This window comes from Neoarius graeffei, chromosome 3 (assembly GCF_027579695.1).
Source record: "Neoarius graeffei isolate fNeoGra1 chromosome 3, fNeoGra1.pri, whole genome shotgun sequence".
NCBI classification, from domain to species: Eukaryota; Metazoa; Chordata; class Actinopteri; order Siluriformes; family Ariidae; genus Neoarius; species Neoarius graeffei.
The window spans coordinates 3,700,446-3,723,312 of NC_083571.1; the positions used below are offsets into that span (position 1 = coordinate 3,700,446).

At 44.4% G+C, this 22,867-nt stretch overlaps 1 protein-coding gene across 2 annotated transcripts; it reads right to left on the reverse strand.

Moving 5' to 3' along the window:
* Window positions 1–4,753: 4,753 nt before the first annotated feature.
* Window positions 4,754–22,577, reverse strand: LOC132882673 (protein FAM177A1-like). Of its 2 annotated transcripts, none has more exons than XM_060915758.1 (5): window positions 22,438–22,577; window positions 16,170–16,361; window positions 7,040–7,106; window positions 5,546–5,643; window positions 4,754–5,369 (listed from the first exon to the last, which is right to left on the reverse strand). In XM_060915758.1, exons 1-5 carry the CDS (start codon window positions 22,495–22,497, stop codon window positions 5,004–5,006), a joined length of 783 nt encoding a protein of 260 aa, XP_060771741.1. In that variant the 5' UTR covers window positions 22,498–22,577; the 3' UTR covers window positions 4,754–5,003. The 2 variants fall into 2 exon arrangements, with proteins under 2 accessions (XP_060771741.1, XP_060771740.1); XM_060915757.1 differs by having other exon boundaries at window positions 4,754–5,372.
* Window positions 22,578–22,867: the final 290 nt, after the last annotated feature.

Sequence of the window (22,867 nt, forward strand, 5' to 3'; positions counted from 1 at the left end):
CTGCAGAAATCACGCTCTGAACCTGGCCATAGTGCATTCCACACGAATCCCACTTGTTCGCAACACACTTGATTCAGTCCAAGACATTGTGGCTTTTCTATCTGGTTCCCCCAAAAGGTTACAAATATTTTTAGGTGACCAAAGCGCTGAAAACTGACGTCTACAAAAATTCTCTGACACTCACTGGTCCCAGCATGATGCATGCATCTCCACTGTCATTGAAAACTATGAGCGCATATTTGTGACCCTTGGGAAGCTCCAGGTAGAGGGGGATGCTAAAAGCTGCGCTACGGCGACCGCCCTGTCCAGGTCAATGGAGTCGTTTGACTTCATAATTTCCATCACCATTATCCAGGGCTTGCTGCAATATCTCACGCCTCTTAGCAACAGCTTGCAAAATCCAGATTGTCATCTGCCAACAGCTGCAGCCAATGCAGCAGCGTTAGTAACGCTGCTACAACAAAAGCGAGACATGGCCTTTCCAAGACTGTGGGAGCAGGGTTGCGCTTTGACAGATAAACTGGATGTAAATCCTATGATCCCCCGAATCGTCAGAATGCAGACTAAGCGTTCAAACACACCGGCAGCAACCCCAGAGGAGTACTGGCGACTAAATTTGTTTCTTCCGTTTATTGACCATCTTATTACAGAAGTGACAGATCGCGTCTGCCTTGCACTCCCGCGCCTCAATGCCCAGTATTTGCTGCCAGACAAACTCTCTGCCTTGTCCGACACTTTATGGCATGACATAAAGGAGGAGTACAAGGACTTAATGCCCAACGTCAATGCTGTAGACACCGAGCTGGAACTGTGGAAACAGTTAAATGAGCTCAACCCGAAAAAGCATGACATTTGTCAAGTCCTCGAGACAACTGAAAATTTTTATCCAAACATTCACAGCATTCTTCAAGTCTTGCTGACAATGCCAGTCTCCACAGCCTCTGCCGAGCGTTCTTTCAGTACATTAAGACGTTTCAAAACATACTTGCGCAATACCATGAGTGATACAAGGCTCACTGGGCTTGCGCTCATGAACATTAATTTTGATATGGAGATTGACAGCGAAGAGATTATGAGGCAGTTCGACGCTACAGGTAGAAGACGAATTAACTTTAAATAGGCACAATTTTGCTCGGTGATTGGGTGCGCCTTTACCTAGCGCTTGGTGGCCTGGGGACAGGACTGCACTTGCGGTGTAGGTCTGTGTGTACTCGTGCATGCGGTAGTGCTGAGCAAGTTCACTAGATTCTAATCGAGGCTATAAAGAGTTTATTGTTTATTGTCGTGTGTAGTTCACATATGTTGTTCAAATATCAGCCTGTGTTCATGGAAGGCTATTGTTCAATTTCAAGTTAAAGTTCTATCGTTGTTTTGTGTATAAGCCTATAGATCGACTCTTCATAGAAACTGCAGCACGCAAGCGGTTTTTTTTTTTTGGGGGGGGATTACACCGCTAGTGCGTACCTTACAGTTCAACCCTGCAGGTGCCCCTGAGGTAGAGTCAAAGAAAAACATCCAGTCCCGGCTAAATTTTGCAAAAAAAAAAAAATACATCAACTCTCCCAAAAGCATGAGGGAAAATGTGTTCTGGTCTGATGAAACCAAGGTTGAACTTTTTAGCCACAATTCCAATAGTTATGTTTGGTGCAAAAACAACACTGTGCATCACCAAAAGAACACTATCTCCACGGTGAAGCATGATGGTGGCAGCATCATGTTTTGGGGTTGTTTTTCTGCAGCTGGAACAGGGGCTTTAGTCAATGGAGGGAATTATGAACAGTTCTAAATACTAGTCAGTTTTGGACCAAAACCTTCAGGTGTCTGCTAGAAAGCTGAAGAGGAATTTCATCTTTCAGCATGACAATGACCCTAAAAAATTTTTGGAATGGCTCAGCCAGAGCCCAGACCTAAATCCAGTTGAAAATCTGTGGGGTGACCTGAAGAGGGCTGTGCACAAGAGATGCCCTTGCAATCTGACAGATTTGAAGTGCTTTTGCAAGGAAGAGTGGGCAAATATTGCCAAGTCTAGATGTGGCAGGCTGATAGATTCCAACCCAAAAAGACTGAATGCTGTAATTAAATCAAAAGGTGCTTCAACAAAGTATTAGTTTAAGGGTGTGAACACTTATGCAACCAGCTTATTGTACATTTTTTATTTTTTATGTTTTTCCCCCAACAGATTTGTTTATTTTTCAATTGAATTGTACAGGTTATAGGCCACATTAAAGGTGGGGAAAGTTTTTAAATTATTTATCGTCGTCTCATTTTTTTTTACGTCAGAAAAACCGATCATTTTAATGGGGTGTCTTGGTTGTCCATCGTTTTCGATAATGACACTTTGTGTTTGCACAATTCATCTGTTGTGGACTCTCATGTGGCTGTGGAGTCCAATTCTTGAGCGGCATGAACGTCCACAGTGTGGGCAAGTGAGCTGCTCTGGCTCAGCTGGTGCAGCAGTAGCAGCAGCCTTCTGTCGTGCTCGAGCATCAGCAAGGCTTGTTCGCCGGGCTTCCTCAAAGCTGTCATCGGCTTGTCTTGTCAGTGCACGGCAACCAGCTCTGTCTTGTGCACACTGCTCCAGCTACTTTGGAGTGATCTTGGCATGGGCGATGTCGGCCTTCACACAGTCCTTGAATCGCTTGTGAGGCCTGCCTCAGTTTCGCTTGCCAGTGGAGAGCTCGCCGTACAGCAGCTGCTTTGGCATCCATGAATCATCCATGCGGATGATGTGGCAGGTCCATCGAAGCTGGTTTTTCAGGATCATGGCTTCGATGCTTGTGGTCTCTGATCTATCCAGGACCTCCAGGTTTGTGACCTTGTCCTGCCATCGGATGCCAAGAATTGACCGCAGGCTACGCATGTGGAAGTGTTCCAGCAGTTTCAGGTGCCTTCTGTATAGTGTCCATGTCTCACTTCCATATAGAAGACTGGAGAGGACAACAGCGTTGTACACCTTGAGTTTCGTGGACTGCCTGATGTTGTCCTGGTTCAACACACGTGAGCACAGGTGACCTTGTGCTTTTTTTGTTACATCAGAAAAACCTATCATTTTAATGGGGTGTGTACACTTTTTATATCCACTGTAAAGTTCCAGCTTCACCTCTGACTGTTACAAAGTGCTGACACTGGAGACTCCTTCCAAAAATGGGACAGAAACACATAGAAAACTTTACCATATCAACAATTACACACATTATGTGGAGCATCTGTATAGCGAAGCGAGAGAACAGTCACCTTATCCTGCCTCAAATGCAGGCCTAGAGGGCGCCAAACCTGGACCTTGACCACAACACCAAAGAGCCAGGCTCGCTGGTATGGCAGTCAGAGCACATACTCAACTGTAGTGACGGGTACTCCGTCACAATCTGCTGTATGAGTCCCTGTGAATGAACTGTTTCTATAGAAGCAATAACATATTAAAATGAGCCCATTACTATAAACCTCTGATCTGCAGCTGCATTAAAATTGTGTATATTAAATCTCTGATATCATCAACATCAGCATAAAGAAACAATAGTTGGGAGACTAACAGTATAATAATTAACATACTCTGCTCAAACTTTTTTTTTCATCTAAGAAGCGAGTTGAAGCGGTTCATCACTGTCTCAATGCCGTATTGTGTCATGTCTAAAGGACGGCCTTGTTCTCATTGTGTGTGGCTGCGTAGATGAACCAGCAGCACCACCAACCTCCAGCCTCCACCTCTTTACTCTACTGACTGCCAGAATAAAAGCAGAACTGGTGGAAAGCTGAAATAACACACCTCTGTCCCCATAATGCTCATGAAAACCATGTTACTGATTCAGAGTGTAATATTTAGCTAAATAAATTTTAAAAATCCAAGACTTCTAATAAAAATTCCACTCAATATAAACAAGCAGGGGGGCGGCACGGTGGTGTAGTGGTTAGCGCTGTCGCCTCACAGCAAGAAGGTCCGGGTTCAAGCCCCGTGGCCGGCGAGGGCCTTTCTGTGCAGAGTTTGCATGTTCTCCCCGTGTCCGCGTGGGTTTCCTCCGGGTGCTCCGGTTTCCCCCACAGTCCAAAGACATGCAGGTTAGGTTAACTGGTGACTCTAAATTGACCGTAGGTGTGAGTGTGAATGGTTGTCTGTGTCTATGTGTCAGCCCTGTGATGACCTGGCGACTTGTCCAGGGTGTACCCCGCCTTTTGCCCGTAGTCAGCTGGGATAGGCTCCAGCTTGCCCGCGACCCTGTAGGACAGGATAAAGCGGTTAGAGATAATGAGATGAGATGAGATAAACAAGCAGGAATGTGTTATTTACATACAGGTGTACAATAAAAGAAGAAGTGAGGGAGGAGAGACAGACAGAAAGAAAAATACAAAAATAAACAAGAAAAGAATGAAAAACTTGCTGGGGTGCCAATAGTTCTGACATGCTGATTTTATTAAAAAAAAGTAAATTAAGGTTAGATCACTCATATTTTCAGTGTGAGATTAAGCTCAGTAACAACAAAGTTGTTTTTATTTTCAAACCCATCTTCAACGGGGTACCAATAATTTTGAAAGTATGACAGAACACCCTGCAATGCAGCCAATCCTGTACTATGAAATAAGACAAATAAAAAGTTTAAATTTTGCCCAATATTAAATATTTATTCAAGTGTTAAATAGAAAAATGTAATACTCGACTGAAATATAATAATTTTAGCATATTATACACAAATATTGAGGAATAAATATGTAATAAATACAAGTAGAAACTTTAGTGCATGAAATTAAGGCTCTCTGATAAGTTTCACAATTTATCTAAAAATAAAATGCTGACCACTGAATAAATAACAGTACTATAAATATAAATAATTCAGTACATCAGTATTTCAGTGGAACGTTATAAAACAACTAAAACATATATATTTGGTCCATGAGGAGATTAAAGAAAAGTAAAACACATTCTTAAAGACGCATAAAAGAGGAAAGGGTTTAGACTTGTACAGTGCTGTGAGTGCTGCTGCAGGAGGAACATCAGCGTGGAGAAATCAGTGCTAGAACTGGGGAATGTTCTCAGGTTTGGGAGGAACCCCGGCGTCGAGATTCTCGGGTTTGGGAGGAGCCTCAGCGTCGAGGTTCTCGCATCCAGGATGAGACCCGGCATCTAGGTTCTCGAGTTCGGGAGGAGCCCCGGCGTCGAGGTTCTCGGGTTCAGGACGAGACCCGGTGTCGAGGTTCTCGGGTTCAGGACGAGACCCAGCGTCGAGGTTCTCGGGTCTGGGAGGAGACCCAGCGTCGAGGTTCTCAGGGTTATCAACTTTAGTCTTGTTGATGTTGTACTTCTGGATCGCCTCCTTTTGTTTCTCCTCAAAACTTGACTCAACCTCCTCTGAGTCAGGGCAATCCTTCACTTCATTCTCCTTCTGGGAGAAAGAGACAGAACAGATAAAGAACCCTGCATGAATGTGGAAAAGGTCTTCAGAGAAAGAATGAAAAGAGAAATGAATGGAAAAAATACAGACGTGAAGAAAGAAAAAAGAAAGAAAGAAAGAAAGAAAGAAGACAGACATGATTGGTATACACATCAAAGTTCTACCTGTTTGTTGGTTCTGTTGTACTCATCAATGGCGTACTGATATTTGGCTGACGTGATGCCGAACAATGAGGCCATTCTCTCACCCACATAATCACATGCTGCGATCACAATCACAAAAACACATCAGTATGTTAAAAATTAATGATCCAGAGACTTTTTATAGTTTCCCACTTTCTGTAAAATCTCACCACCAGGTGGCGCACTGTGGGAGAAAACAAACATTACTCCCTGTCTCTGCATGATGCAAAGAGCTCAGGCCAAGAAACTGGAAAACTATCAGAGTTCTTGACTCTTCTTAAACAAGAGTGCTCCGAGAGCACAATATCCCCCGCTGGCAACTCGGCCATAACTCTGGTAAAATGTGACTGAATTGAACAAAATTGCAATATGTGTATTAACGACATATAACAAAGAATCTTGTCAAGTTTTGTGAAATTCCTCCAAAAATTGTGACAGCAGTTGGTTTCAGAAGGTGAGTACCCTTCCCAGGATGGACAGATGGACGGATGGACAGATAGACAAACATCGGCACAACATAATCCCCCTTTGGGCCTTTCAGCCAGCGGGGAATAAAAAGGAAGGCAGGAAAGAAAGAATGAATGTTCTTTCTGGTTAAAAAAAACCAAAAAACAGACCTTTTCAGTACTTTTTACAGGATGATAATTCCTGGGAGAGGGAAAAAAAGACCCACAAAAAAGACAAACTGTAAAAGGTTAATTAAGTGCGAGCCCTAAACAGGGGCAGTGGTGGCTCAGTGGGTCAAGGCTCTGGGTTACTGATTGGAAGGTCAGGGATTTGATACCCAGCACCTCCAAGCTGCCACTGTTGGGCCCTTAATCCTCTCTGCTCAAAGAGATGTAAGAAGAAGAAGTAGGTGCTTTCAGACTAGAAGAACTTCTACCATAGTTCTTAGAACTGCTGGAGGAAGTTCCCTCTTTTTTTGTGTGTCCAAACTGCAGGAACTGCGGACGATCCCTCGTTCATAGAACGCTGTTTTGAGGGACTTTTTTGTCTCTTACTTCAGGGTCGGTTCTCTCCCAGAACAAGAGGAACCAGGAATGATGCAAGTGTGTGTTGATTGGTTGAACACAAGCCGATGCGGCACCAGCAACCACCATTTTTTTTAAAAATCTATGTAAAACGTTATCAGTGTAAACAACAGCTCTTAATATTAGAGTTTAAAAAATGATAGAAAAAAAAATCACATGGATGAATGGACCGACAGTGAAGTCCAGGCTTTATTGAGCGCATGTCCAGTGAAATAAATCCAGTCGAAGTGAAATATAAAAATTCCATGCTAACATCACACTACCAAGTTGGCTCACGTCACTTCAGCGGTCCTACTGGTGGTGCGAATGCAAAGAGGGGGAAAAAAAAAAGCCCTTAAGGTATGTAGTTCTCCGGGAAGATCCCCGGGGGTTAATTCCTCTCAATAAGACCCTAAAACTGTTTAGTCTGAAAGCTCCTCATGTGTGTCCTTAAGTGTGTGTGTACCTGATACAGTGTTTGAAGCTGCTCTCCACATCTGAAACCAGACGTACGGACCCCATGTCAGCTTGGACTGCAAATATAGAGGGGGGAGAGACACACACCACCACAGTTTTAATCTGCTGATTTTCTAAAAAAAAAAAAGATCAACTTCTCTTACTGTTGCTCAGGTTCAACGCATAGGAATGTTTTTATTTAAAACAAACAGTCTTGTGATATTACGGAATGGGAACGTGAAGAAGGCGTGATGGGAATTTTAACTCTTTTCCGTGAGTCAGATCATTTGATTCAAGGGTATCCGGTGGTTTAGCCCCCAGTGTTTTAGCCCCATCCTCATGTGGTTTAGCCCCATGTTTAAATGTGAATAAAGTTGATCAAATGTGTCTATGATGGATCATTCTAGATTTAAAGAGAACAGAGCTTTTTTTAACAGGAAGTTTTAACTTGAAGTTTTTGACTGGATTTTTCATTTGACGTCTGTATATTACCTTTCAGGTTTTTCAAGTGTAGGTCATAAAAAGAATTTTCCCAGACACCTGATTATTTTTGTTTAGTGAACAAAAGCTAATGAATTTGAATCACAGACTTCCAATTTTATTAGTTTTTTTTTTAAATATAACAATTAATGAATTTATCTCCACGTGGCCCTAAATTCTCTGCTATTTTTTCCTGCTTCACCATGACCCGATACAAGATACTACGTCATGCATCACGTGGTGGGCTTTCCGTGTTCACACAAGGCATTGTGGGATACAAATTTGAAACAGGATAGAAAAATGGAGGACGTGAGTGTGCGAATGAAATGTGAAAGACCGACTACAGTAATGAAAAGAAAGCGAGAAGAAAAGACGTTATGTTATATACGAAGGAAAGGAAACGCAGGACCAAACTAATAAATATGGGCACTCAGCGAGCACCTCGGTGTGATCAGCTGTTCGTTTAGTGACAGAATGATGGAACTGTCAGTGCACGCTGTTCAGAATTGCGGTGCCAGGTCTTAATTATTTTGACCTTTAAAAGTAGTAAACAGGCACCCTTGTCAGACATAGTGGCTCCCAACTCGTTAGTTGTCAGGGCATGTTACAACATGCCAACTTCAGACACCCTGGCGCCACTGTCCATCACACGCCAACTTCAGACACCCTGGCGCCACTGTCCATCACACTGTGCTGCGTGGACTATATAAGATGCGCACAAACATCGAAGAAAACACAGCACACATCAGACGGGGACTCCATGCAACACCTGCTTCTCATCAGTGAACATTTGGATCCGTTTCTCTCTTTCTCCCTCGGTTTCATTTCTTTCGTGCTTTCTATCTTTCTATCGCGGACGTGTCAGGATCCAACGTCCATCATTCGTGCCGTGTGTGCATTCCGTGCGTCCTTGAATGTAAGTTGTTTATTGTTGCGTAGCTACTGTGTTATGTGTGTACTCGCTATCTGTAACTGTTACATGTAGCGGTAATGCTAGCGAGTATTTCTTCTCTTATTCTCTCATCCTGTGTCTGTCTATTTTCTTACGTGTTTGTTCTGTTCTGTTCAGTAGCCATGTAATGATAGCGCTTGTTTTCTCGACCACGGTTTGTTACGGGAGCACATTTCATTATTAGCCATTGCCGTGTTGGGAGTGTAGTGGTGGTATGTACAGTTCATAACCGCGCCACATATTCTAACCTTCTATGCGCATAACAGCGCGGGGCAGCGCTTAAAGGAGCCACGCTCCCCTTCATTCAGCCGACACACTCTGTGTCTTCATGCGGGTGTGACTCGCTGTAAGCAGTTGCACCACGCACCTTGGTAATGATAGCTGCTGTAGGCAGCTATCCTCATCCTCCGTGTACATTGTACACATTGTACATATTGTGTACATATCGTGTATATAGTCAGTATCTAGTGTGTTGTGTTATTTATTATGGGGTGTAAGTAGCATTCATTGGGCTTTACATTGTTTTACTTATATAGTATTCATTTGTGTGTTTTACATTTGTATTACATTGTATATAATTATTATTCATTTGCGTTAATATATATTTAATGCGATGTGTATTTGTATTTATATCATTGTTATTATTTACATTATTGCTTGTGTGTATATTATTGCTCATGTCTTGTTGTATTTGTATTTTATTCTGTTTTCTAGTAAAACCACGGTTTACACTGTTGCTCATGAGTGGACATCCATTAATTCCTGTTCTAACCGGACAGCCTGTGTAGCTTGCTGTATACCTGATCCAGTGTCCCTCTTATACAGTCCTTTACCCTGTCCATCACCGGACACCCATTTTTATATGGTCCTTCGAGCCGGATACAGCATTCTACACAGTCAGGATGTCCACTCATGATGGCAGTGCCCGTCCTCGCTGTGAGCACCACCACCCCAGGCACCTGGATGACTACGTGGTGACCCAGGCTCAGCGACGGCTGCCACAGGACGGCGTACACACCCAGGATGATTCTTCCCACGTGGGAGACAGCAGGCCCCGGGAGCCATCACACACTCCCCCTGCTGGGCAGACTCCCCTCGACACGTCAGCAGCTATCCTCCTCGCCCTTCAGCAGATACGGGAGGACAATCAGCAACTGCAGCGGGATAATCGGCAGATGCAGGAGGACAATCGGCAGCTGCAGCGGGATGTGCAGTACCTGTTGCAACAGCACTATGCATCACCTCCACGCACTCCAGCGAGGGACATCCAGGTTCCAGCCGTCACGCCTGGAACCCACCCAGCAGTCCTATCATCACCACTGCAGCATGACAGAACATACAGCCCTGCTGACTCAACCAGTGGACATCGCCGCGCCCCGGTGGCAAAGCAGTCGTCACCTCTACCTCGGCCACACATCGCAGGAGCTGAGGCAGCGACGTCCACACCGCCACACGGAGGAGCTCCCCATCTGCCAACACCACTGACGGCAGAGCTGACAGAGCACCTGAGGAGCATGAATCTGCCACGGGGTCACTCATTCACGTCATCCTCACCCTTTCCTGCCACCCCACAGTACTCAGCGCCATTCAGCCCACGGCGCCCTTTGTCTGCTCAGAGACAGCGGACGTCATCACCGGTGTCGGCCGGTCAGAGGGCAGTGGCACCAGATCATCACAGGCTGTCACCTGTCCCACAGCGACTGACATCTCTTCCCCCTCAGGAGCTGACCTACCGCGGGCCCAAGATGCGAATCCCAGCGTTCACCGAGGACGACCCACGGCAGTTCAACAGGATGCAGCTGGCGCTCGACAACGTCCTACCACCCGACGCGACAGAGCGCTTCAAATATCAGATCCTGCTGGACCACCTGAAGCTAGAGGATGCTGTCCTGGTAGCGGATGCTTACTGCCACAGCAGCTATCCCTACAGTGATACGATGGCAGCCCTCACGAAGCTCTTTGGGCAGCCCCGCAAACTGGCACTCAGGCAGATCAACCAGGTCCTGGCTGAGCCCCCCGTCAGGAGCGGTGACCAGAGAGGCTTCAGGAACTTCGCCCTGAAGGTGCAGTCCTTGGTGGGGATGCTGGATAAGATGGGGACCCAGGAACAGCTTGAGCTACGGTGTGGTTCGCATGTGTCTCGGTTGCTGCCCAAGCTGCCTCACGAGCTGCGTACTGCCTTCAGGCGGTACATCGACCCAGACCGTGTGCCTGTCCCCACACTCTTGGACTTCGCCGCATGGTTACAGCACGAGGTTGGTGTGCAGCTGGACGAGACCAACGACCCGCCAAAGGCAACAGCGAGCCAGGCAGAGCGGCAGCGGAGCACCAGAGGCAAGCAGCCGGCAGCCACACGCTCCACCACGGTCCTGCTGGTAGACCCCCCAGCCAAGTCAGCTCAGCAGCCATCAAAGTCAGCTCCACGTACACCCGCCAAGGTGGAGCCTCCAAAGAAGTACTGCCCCTTCTGCAACAGCACGGAGCACTACTTCAACCAGTGCACTGCGTTCAAGAGTATGTCACTGGAACCAAGGCTCCAGTGGATCAAGACCGGGAAGAAGTGCTGGAGGTGTGGACGCGACCATCAAGCAGCTCAGTGCTACCTCAAGGCACGGTGCCCGAAGTGCAATCGCCTGCACCTCGAGGTACTGCATGAGGTGAATGCACAAAGCAGGCCGGAGACTGCGACACTGTCTTCACCCAGCCAGCCATCCACCTACTACCTCGACCCAGCACGGAGAGGTAGTTGTGTGCTGCTGAAGATGGTGAAGGTGCTCCTTCATCACGGGGGCAAGAAGATGGAGACCTACGCCATCCTCGATGACGGGTCAGAGCGCACCATGCTCCTCCACCAAGCAGCGCAGCAGCTTGGCCTCAAAGGACAGAGTGAGAACCTGGCCCTCCGCACCATCCGTCATGACATCAGAACGGTGCCGGGGAGGTCAGTGTCCTTCTCTGTGTCATCCCTCAGTCAACCGCAGCAGCGGTACAAAATACAGCGGGCCTTCACATCACCCGAACTGGGACTGTCCCCTCATTCACACCCAGTTGAGGCTCTCCAAAGGACCTACCGCCACCTCAGAGGGCTGCCTCTTCACTCCTTTACTCAGGCCCGTCCGCTGCTCCTCATTGGGTCTGACTACCCAGACCTCCTCATCCCCATCGAGCCTGTGCACATAGGCCCACCAGGTGGACCCATTGCCCTGAAGACACGCCTTGGGTGGACACTTCAAGGCCCCGCCAAGGCTGTCAAGCATCGGTCTTCCACCTCAGCGTGCCTGTTCATCAGTGCACCGTCACCATCAGTGGAGCTGCTGCAGGACGCCACCGAGCTGCGGAAGTCCCAGTTCTGCGGCCACATCACCGTGACCTCTGACCCTGCGTTGCCTGATGCAGGGAACTTCAGTCAATATCCAGAGCTGCTGGAGGCCACAGTCAGAGCGCGTCACGGGGCGGCCACATCCGCCATCACAGCTGAGGACTACAGGCAAGCGGAACTGGCACTCCTCAGGAAGGCACAGAGTGACTCCTTCCCCGAAGACCTCACCCTGCTCTCAGCAGGGAAGCCAGTCTCCACTGACAGCAGGATTCTCACATTGTCCCCGGAGTACGACGCTGAGACACAGCTGATCCGGGTCAGAGGTCGTCTGCGCAGGTGTGACACGGTTGAGGAGGAGACTCTACACCCCATCCTGCTTGACCCTCAGCACCCCATCACACAGCTCATCATCCGAGACTTCGACAGCCACCTGGCGCACCCAGGACCAGAGCGAGTGTTTGCTGAGCTGCGCCGGCGGTACTGGATCGTGCGTGGGAGAGCGGCTGTCAAGAAACATCAGCACAGCTGTCCAGAGTGTCAGAAGTGGCGAGGCACACCAGTGATCCCCAGAATGGCTGACTTGCCACCTTCAAGTTCGCGCTTGCACAAGCCAGCCTTCTATTCCACTGGAATGGATTGTTTCGGGCCGTACCTCATCAAGATCGGCCGACGCACTGAGAAACGGTGGGGCATCGTTTTCAAGTGCCTGACAATCCATGCAGTGCATCTAGACCTCCTCACCAGCATGGACACTGATGCTTTCTTGATGGCCCTGCGGCGCTTCATCGCACGCCGAGGGAAGCCACATGAGCTGCTCTCCGACCAAGGCACCAATTTCAGAGGGGGTCAGTCTGAACTGCAGGAGACATTCAAAGCCCTCAGCCCAGAGCTACAGTCCCACTTAGCCAGTCAACAGATTGACTTCAAGTTCAATCCTCCACATGCTCCGCACTTCGGTGGTTCCTGGGAACGGGAGATCCGTTCCATCAAAGCTGCCCTACACACTACACTCGATGCACAGACAGTCACTGAGGAGGTGTTGAGGACAGTGCTGATCGAGGTGGAAAGTATCATCAACTCCAAGCCCTTGGGTTACACCTCATCAGACATCGCAGATCCAGATCCCATCACTCCAAACATGCTGCTGATGGGGCGGCACGACCCCTCCATACCACAAGTGGTCTACACCGACTCCGACATCCTGAGCAGGTGCAGGTGGAGACAGTGCCAGGCCCTTGCGGACCAATTCTGGGCTAAGTTCATCAGGAACTACCTGCCCTCTCTTCAAACCCGCTCCAAGTGGCAACGAGACCGGGAGGACCTCATCGTTGACAGCATTGTGATGATTGTCGACCCTCAGCTCCCACGTGCCCTGTGGCCTGTGGGCAAGGTCACTGCTGTCACCCCTGGAGCAGATGGCAGGGTACGTACTGCACAGGTGCAGGTCAAGGACCGGACCTACACACGCCCAGTCTCACGCCTGGTGAGACTCCCTTCACTCCCTCAGGGCACCTCTGCCTGACATCATGGACACAACTTTGTTCCACAAAGTTGGGGGCGGCTGTTCAGAATTGCGGTGCCAGGTCTTAATTATTTTGACCTTTAAAAGTAGTAAACAGGCACCCTTGTCAGACATAGTGGCTCCCAACTCGTTAGTTGTCAGGGCATGTTACAACATGCCAACTTCAGACACCCTGGCGCCACTGTCCATCACACGCCAACTTCAGACACCCTGGCGCCACTGTCCATCACACTGTGCTGCGTGGACTATATAAGATGCGCACAAACATCGAAGAAAACACAGCACACATCAGACGGGGACTCCATGCAACACCTGCTTCTCATCAGTGAACATTTGGATCCGTTTCTCTCTTTCTCCCTCGGTTTCATTTCTTTCGTGCTTTCTATCTTTCTATCGCGGACGTGTCAGGATCCAACGTCCATCATTCGTGCCGTGTGTGCATTCCGTGCGTCCTTGAATGTAAGTTGTTTATTGTTGCGTAGCTACTGTGTTATGTGTGTACTCGCTATCTGTAACTGTTACATGTAGCGGTAATGCTAGCGAGTATTTCTTCTCTTATTCTCTCATCCTGTGTCTGTCTATTTTCTTACGTGTTTGTTCTGTTCTGTTCAGTAGCCATGTAATGATAGCGCTTGTTTTCTCGACCACGGTTTGTTACGGGAGCACATTTCATTATTAGCCATTGCCGTGTTGGGAGTGTAGTGGTGGTATGTACAGTTCATAACCGCGCCACATATTCTAACCTTCTATGCGCATAACAGCGCGGGGCAGCGCTTAAAGGAGCCACGCTCCCCTTCATTCAGCCGACACACTCTGTGTCTTCATGCGGGTGTGACTCGCTGTAAGCAGTTGCACCACGCACCTTGGTAATGATAGCTGCTGTAGGCAGCTATCCTCATCCTCCGTGTACATTGTACACATTGTACATATTGTGTACATATCGTGTATATAGTCAGTATCTAGTGTGTTGTGTTATTTATTATGGGGTGTAAGTAGCATTCATTGGGCTTTACATTGTTTTACTTATATAGTATTCATTTGTGTGTTTTACATTTGTATTACATTGTATATAATTATTATTCATTTGCGTTAATATATATTTAATGTGATGTGTATTTGTATTTATATCATTGTTATTATTTACATTATTGCTTGTGTGTATATTATTGCTCATGTCTTGTTGTATTTGTATTTTATTCTGTTTTCTAGTAAAACCACGGTTTACACTGTTGCTCATGAGTGGACATCCATTAATTCCTGTTCTAACCGGACAGCCTGTGTAGCTTGCTGTATACCTGATCCAGTGTCCCTCTTATACAGTCCTTTACCCTGTCCATCACCGGACACCCATTTTTATACACGCTCAAAGGGAAACCTGTAGATGGCAGTAATGCAACACTGTGGATGCCAGCTGCCATAAAACCCAAAAGAAGAAGAATACCTGCGCATGCGCACACGGACTTCCTCTGTCTGCTTGACTGCGTCAAGCGAGCGATTTCATGCACATTATTTGCTTTAATCCCCTCAAATTAAATAACTTCCCAGCCACAGAATGGCCTGATATTTTGTGAGATATTACAGAAACAAACATATATCACAATCACCACATTTCAGACGGAACTAAATTTCACCGATTTTATGAAATCGAAAGGCCGTCTAGCTTTAAAGTAGTTGAAGAAACTTTGACTAGCTCATCGAATCAAATCAAGGGTTTACATGTTTAAAACTATGCATCTCAACAGAGCAGTTTCAAAGGACAATCTAAAGATGTGATCATCACTCTAATAAACATTATGATTTGCCAGTAATAATTCGACGTGATGTTGAATTCTCATTATTAGTGCCATTTGACATGAATAATTTAATTACCAGTAATAATTTGGAGCGATTTCGAATTCCTCTTGTCTTTAGTACGTTCAATTGAATCACATATCAGATGTTAAACAAACATGAGCAACAATCCTTCCTCCAAAGTACAATGAAGGGCCAAATTGAAGCGCTTCACGCTAACATTTTGTTGCTGACGGTATTAACTTTGACACGAAATCGACATGCATGTAAACAACAGAATCAAAACCACTCACATTTCGTAGCAAATCACAAAAACATAAGTTTCACTTCTCCTACTTGTTATATGCTGATCTTTAAGCTCATCTCAATTGAATAAATATATTTGAAACAGAATTAAGAAATTCTTATCATGCCTTCTAAAATCACATATGGTGTTTTAGTCCCATGCACAAAATCCCTGAAGGTGGGGATAAACCACCAAGGGGCGAAACCACTGTAAACTGACTCGAGTCATCAATAAGAGTTGCATTTCAACTCGAAATGGTTTCCAAACAGGACAAAGTTTATAATATTTTGACCAGTGAATTTTCTTCGATGATGAATCACAGCAGAAATTGTTTACTGAAATCATACTCTACATTCTAATCAAAACAGTATTGTTTTAACTTGAACTGCTTTTGCCTGTGTTATTTTAAATCACAGATAGCCTGCTCACGCTCACAAACCTGGTGCTGAATGATCGGATTATAACTGCTGTAATTTTATGTTCATGTGTGTTCTCTCTCATCTGGTCCTGTTCAGAGAGTCCTCAGGAGACGAGAACAGTTACCACTGCGTTATAAGGTGTTGTGTTACTGCTTAGATCAAATACACAGTGCAATAACAGGTTTGTGGGAATAATGAAGCAGGATGAACAGGATTTTCCTGGAGACCGAGTTTCAGATAAGGACAGAGTGACAGCAGCGAGTTATTTGAAAGCTGAGTTTGGATTAAACTAAGGACTTTTTAAAATATGCTTAAAACTGTATAACTCTAGAACACGCCACACACACACACACGCGCTCACACTCACACACCGTGTCTACTGAGGACAAAAGGTTGTTTTTATCAGGCTGTGTGTGTGTGTGGTCTTCCTCGTCCTCGGTGCTGTATTCCTCCATTGTCTCTCCGCTGGAGAAGTGGATGACTCGGCGTGGAGCTTTCTCTCCACTCTCGTCGTTCTGCTGCAGATCTCCCAGTTCCACACACTCAAACTCCTTCTTCACACTCTGTAATGAGACACACACTTTAATAACCCGAGACAGAGGTGTGTTTTATCCCCCAAACACACACACACACACCCCTGCTGGGCAAACTGACCACAAATTATGACGACGCATTTACACTCTATAGATTACCTTCATACTGCTGGCACATATAAATACAGCACCAGTCAAAGTTTGGACACACTTGCTAATTAAAAGTTCCTTTATTTTTATTAATTAAAAAAATATCACTTCATGTCTTAAAGTAATAATAGATGTCGTTCCTCTTAGTTGTTTGGTTCTTGATATACAGTGGGGCAAAAACGTATTTAGTCAGTCACCAATTGTGCAAGTTCTCCCACTTAAAAAGATGAGAGAGGCCTGTAATTTTCATCATAGGTACACTTCAACTATGAGAGACAGAATGAGAAAAATCCAGAAAATCACATTGTCTGATTTTTAATGAATTTATTTGCAAATTATGGTGGAAAATAAGTATTTGGTCAATAACAAAAGTTCATCTCAATACTTTGTTGGCAATGACAGAGGTCAAACGTTTTCTGTAAGTCTTCACAAGGTTTTCACACACTGTTGCTGGTAGTTTGGCCCATTCCTCCATGCAGATCTCCTCTAGAGCAGTGATGTTTTGGGGCTGTCGCTGGGCAACACGGACTTTCAACTCCCTCCAAAGATTTTCTATGGGGTTGAGATCTGGAGACTGGCTAGGCCACTCCAGGACCTTGAAATGCTTCTTAGGAAGCCACTCCTTCGTTGCCCGGGCGGTGTGTTTGGGATCATTGTCATGCTGAAAGACCCAGCCACGTTTCATCTTCAATGCCCTTGCTGATGGAAGGAGGTTTTCACTCAAAATCTCACGATACATGGCCCCATTCATTCTTTCCTTTACACGGATCAGTCGTCCTGGTCCCCTTTGCAGAAAAACAGCCCCAAAGCATGATGTTTCCACCCCCATGCTTCACAGTAGGTATGGTGTTCTTTGGATGCAACTCAGCATTCTTTCTCCTCCAAACACGACAAGTTGAGTTTTTACCAAAAAGTCCTATTTTGGTTTCACCTGACCATATGACATTCTCCCAATCCTCTTCTGGATCATCCAAATGCTCTCTAGCAAACTTCAGACGGGCCTGGACATGTACTGGCTTAAGCAGGGGGACACGTCTGGCACTGCAGGATTTGAGTCCCTGGTGGCGTAGTGTGTTACTGATGGTAGCCTTTGTTACTTTGGTCCCAGCTCTCTGCAGGTCATTCACTAGGTCCCCCCATGTGGTTCTGGGATTTTTGCTCACCGTTCTTGTGATCATTTTGACCCCACGGGGTGAGATCTTGTGTGGATCCCCAGATCGAGGGAGATTATCAGTGGTCTTGTATGTCTTCCATTTTCTAATAATTGCTCCCACAGTTGATTTCTTCACACCAAGCTGCTTACCTATTGCAGATTCAGTCTTCCCAGCCTGGTGCAGGTCTACAATTTTGTTTCTGGTGTCCTTTGACAGCTCTTTGGTCTTGGCCATAGTTGAGTTTGGAGTGTGACTGTTTGAGGTTGTGGACGGGTGTCTTTTATACTGATAACGAGTTCAAACAGGTGCCATTAATACAGGTAACGAGTGGAGGACAGAGGAGCCTCTTAAAGAAGAAGTTACAGGTCTGTGAGAGCCAGAAATCTTGCTTGCTTGTAGGTGACCAAATACTTATTTTACCGAGGAATTTACCAATTAATTCATTAAAAATCCTACAATGTGATTTCCTGGATTCTTTCCCCCCATTCTGTCTCTCATAGTTGAAGTGTACCTATGATGAAAATTACAGGCCTCTCGCATCTTTTTAAGTGGGAGAACTTGCCCAATTGGTGTCTGACTAAATACTTTTTTGCCCCACTGTAATATAGATTACTACAGTTGTGGTGCTGAACAGGGCTATTTTATTATTTGTATTTTTATTATTTACTGTTTGATCTCAAATGCAAAAAGAACACAAAAAACTCGTCCACTAATTACTTTTTGATGAGACACACCTATTAACTGAAAAGCATTCCAGGTGACTACCTCATGAAGCTGGTTAAGATAACGCCAATAGTGTGGAAAAAGTCATCAAGGGAAACGCTGAAGGATCTAAAACCTCAAATATGTTGCATAAGACTTCTTTGTTTGGATAATTTCATATAGAGCAGCGGCTACAATTATCGACAGTCCATAATTATCGACAACCTTTTCAGATTTACCAATAAAAACAAATTTTACAAAGGTGAGTTTCAGTTCCAACAGTTATTATTGGTTAATTAATCAACCAGAAGACCCCCCTCCCCCTTTGATCTTGTCGTCTGATGACGCAGCTCGTTACCGGAGATGGAATTTTTTTAAGCATGATCAGTAATTTTTCAGAAAACCCAGACGTCATCATCAACCGGAAGGCCCTCCTCGCCCTTTGATTTTGTTGTCTGATGCTCGTTACGTGAGATGGAATTTATTTAGCATGATCAGCAATTTTTCGGAAAACCCGGACGTTATCATCGCAGGTAAGCATGGTGGAAAGATCATGGACATGGTTTTACTGATCAAATTCATCAATATTTCAGGATCTCCTTGTCGAAACCTACTTTGTTTCTCACTCTTTCATTTGACAGCCGCCATTTTGTATCTAAACGCGCGTTTGAGAAGTCACTCACGTGAGGTGTCGATAATAGTGCTCACTTTCACCGGTGTCCACCATTATCGACACCCTGTGAGATTAAGCGACATTTACAACTGTTATGGATCGATCTTTGTGTAACATTGTTGAAGTAGAACAATGAAGTACTTTATAAAAAATAAAAGTGCTGTGATTTTATCTCATCTCATTATCTCTAGCCGCTTTATCCTGTTCTACAGGGTCACAGGCAAGCTGGAACCTATCCCAGCTGACTACGGGTGAAAGGCGGGGTTCACCCTGGACAAGTCGCCAGGTCATCACAGGGCTGACACATAGACACAGACAACCATTCACACTCACATTCACACCTACGCTCAATTTAGAGTCACCAGTTAACCTAACCTGCATGTCTTTGGACTGTGGGGGAAACCGGAGCACCCGGAGGAAACCCACGCGGACACGGGGAGAACATGCAAACTCCACACAGAAAGGCCCTCGCCGGCCCCGGGGCTCGAACCCGGACCTTCTTGCTGTGAGGCGACAGCGCTAACCACTACACCGCCGTGCCACCCTGTGATTTTATAATAAAGTTTTTCTGATTCATAACAGAATGGAATGTTTATAGAGTATTTGGAATCCGATTGCAATAAATCGAATTAGGGCAGAATTAAATTCTTAGCATAGAAAAACAATTACATGCTTGAAATATTCAGATTTTCCTATTCCATTCAGAATTTTTGTTTTTGCAGTTTGTTGTAAATCTCTACCACATATTACAATATCAGGAGACATTTTATATTCTGGTTTGAGGAATGACGTGCGACCTTTGACCTGGATTGTCATGTGGTTACAAGGTCGATTCCCTGTTGAGATTTATTGGTAAACGACAAAACTAGAAATTAATACAAACAACAACGAATGATGAACAAAATGTGATCTATGAAAATACTGAGAAAGTGGAACAAAAAGATTTTCTGACGCAGGTTAAACATTATCAGTTCATTTGTTTACGAACATTAGAATTACTTCCTCATTTACATAAACACTGACATCCATATATTTATATAAAATATATTTTGGACTAAATATAAGTCTATGGAAAAGACATTTTAAATAAAAACTATATTTTGTTAACTTAATACCACATACTGATTATTTTTTTTAAATAAATAATCATCTAGATGTCGATAACTGTGGACAAAGGTGTCGATAATTGTGGAATGGTGTCACGTGATCAGGGCCCTGTACTACGAACGGAGGTTAACCTACCCAGCAGTAACCCAGGGTTCCCCCGCTAAACCGGGGTTGACAAAACCTGGTTATCTTGTTTGGGGTTAAACGGTACTACGACGCCAGTTATGAAGTTGATTTGTTGAACCTGGTTTAACCTAATCAGGGTTAATGCGCGTTCACATTAAAGGGGAGGTTATCAGCGCAAATCCCCACTGTTCACAATGGCACGGTCGCCGTACTTCACGGAGGAAGAATGCGCTGTCATAATGCAAAGCTACGAGGAGTTCAAAACAACATTAAGAGCAAAATCTAACACAGCGGCTGCCAATAAGGAGCGGCAAGCATGTTGGCAACGAATTGCCGATCGGGTAAATGCGTAAGTACATTCTCCCTTCTACATGTTCCAGAACAGAAGTATAGGATGAGAGAAGCTTCATGATCAATCACAAGTCACAGAAAATGGTCCTTCGACGTGGCCCCAGTCATATATAGCTTGTTTAATGTCCGAAAAATCCTGAATAAAATTTGGTATGGTAAATTCATGGAGTCGCCTACTTAAGCTGATCTGTGCACAGAGTCACATGAATTAGGATGACTGACTGTTCAGTCCCTTTGATTAAGTTGGTGTCGGTCCTGTGAACATTTCAGAGGCAACAGCAGTGCCGAACGCACCTGGCAACAGGTGAAAATGAAATATAAAAACATCATTCATAATGGTGTGTGTGTGTGTGTGTGTGTGTGTGTGTGTGTGTGTGCAAGCAAGCATTCATTTGCCTTTTATTTATTCAAGTTTTATCTGTTTGCCTAATAGTTCAAATTGTTTTGTATATAGTTTATAATGTTGTTGTGTGATATTAATGATAATATTGTGGGAAAACTACTTTGCACGGACGTTCATTTAATTTATTCTATCGTCATTTTGTTTGTTCTATTTTTGTGTATTTTATTTATTTATCTGTTTGTCTAGTTGTATCTATTTTTCTAATAATAATATATTTTTTGCATTAATAGTTTGTTTTTTCCTATTAAAATAATCTTGTGTTCTTGTTATAACTTTATCTATTTATCTGACTGTTTAGTTGTATCTAGTTTTGTTACAATTTCAATATTTTTAATATAGAAAGTTTGTTTTTTTCTATTAAAATGTTCTTGTGTGATAACTAGTTCTTGTGTTATATTTATTGTAGTTGTATCTATTTTGTATCTCAGACTTAAATATTTTTGTAAAACAAGTGTTTTTCTATAAAATATTCTTGCGTTCTTGATAACTATGTTCTTGAGTGTTTTTTTTTTTTTTTATACAGAAAAGCCGTTCTGCATGGACATTCATTGAAGCCCTCATTGTTTTTTAATGGTTATTTATGAGCGTTTAGGGGTTACAGTAATGTAAGTCTAGGTTGCTTTATATAAAAGGTATGTCCAGAAATATTGATGTCACTGTCTAAGCAGAGGGATCTGGCTCCTTTAGACGCTGTCTTCTTAAAACTGAATAAATATTTAAAAAGAGCCAAATGAGGCAGTCTTTTGAACGGCTCTTTTCAAAGAACGGATCACAAAGATGCGGATCCCATCAAAGAGCCATAAATCCCATCTCTAATCTGCGCTCCGATATCGCACGGGTCATCCAGGTACGCTGGCATTGTCTCTAGAGGAAATGTCGGTGGAGAGGTGGTGTTTAAAAAGGGTGTGGTTAATCGGAAACCTCGGGTTAACCAAGAACATCACCTGAGACGAGCAGGTTTGAGATGCAGCGTAAGTTGCCATGGCAGCATACCTCGGTTTGAACATAGCCAACTTTCGTAGTATGGGTTAATCGGGAAGTTACGCTGCACGTGATCAAGTTACTCTCGAAGTTACCCTGGTAAGCTCGAAAACCCGCTTCGTAGTACAGGGCCCTGATACGCTAAGTAATCGGGAATCAACTCTTTTTTTTTTTTCCAGTGGAAGTTTGGGTAATTATTCATGCACAATTTATGTATTGAAAATCTTTTCTACGTTTGCAACGGCCAAAAAATCGTTAAGGTGTCGATAATTGTAGCCGCCGCTCTAGTAACAAAAATAAATATTCAAAATATCAATTACAACATACAGATCAGAATAATAAACTTCCAATGTGTTTAACCACTGAAGAAATAATAATAATAATAATAATAATAATAATAATAATAATAATAATAAAATCTGGAGTCATGCAGTTAAAATAAATTTATATATATTTTACCTTTTCCTCGGCCATGTTCTCAGTGACAGTGATGCCGATATTAGTCAGAGAAAGCGACATTTCTGACAGCAAGAGTTTCTCCTTTCGAGCGTCTGATAATAAATTTATTATAGGCGAGACAGCCGCGGTGTCTGGGCGACTTCCGGGGTTCAAACCGGACAGAGTTTTAAAATAAAAGTCCCCTTGCGGACACAGCGAGAGTTTTCTTGTAGATAATAAAAGAAAGGGAAAATGGAGGCAGGGAAGGAAAAAAGAAACATCAGAAATGATATATACTCTTTTTTTTCCTAGGCTATAAAATGATTTCAGTGTACAGTCCCTTGAATAAAGAAATATATATATTTTTTCTGAATAGAATTGTGGTCTTAGTCGCCCCCTAGTGACCGCAGTTAGCATCGCAACTTTGAAAAGAAATTGTGGTGTCGGATTG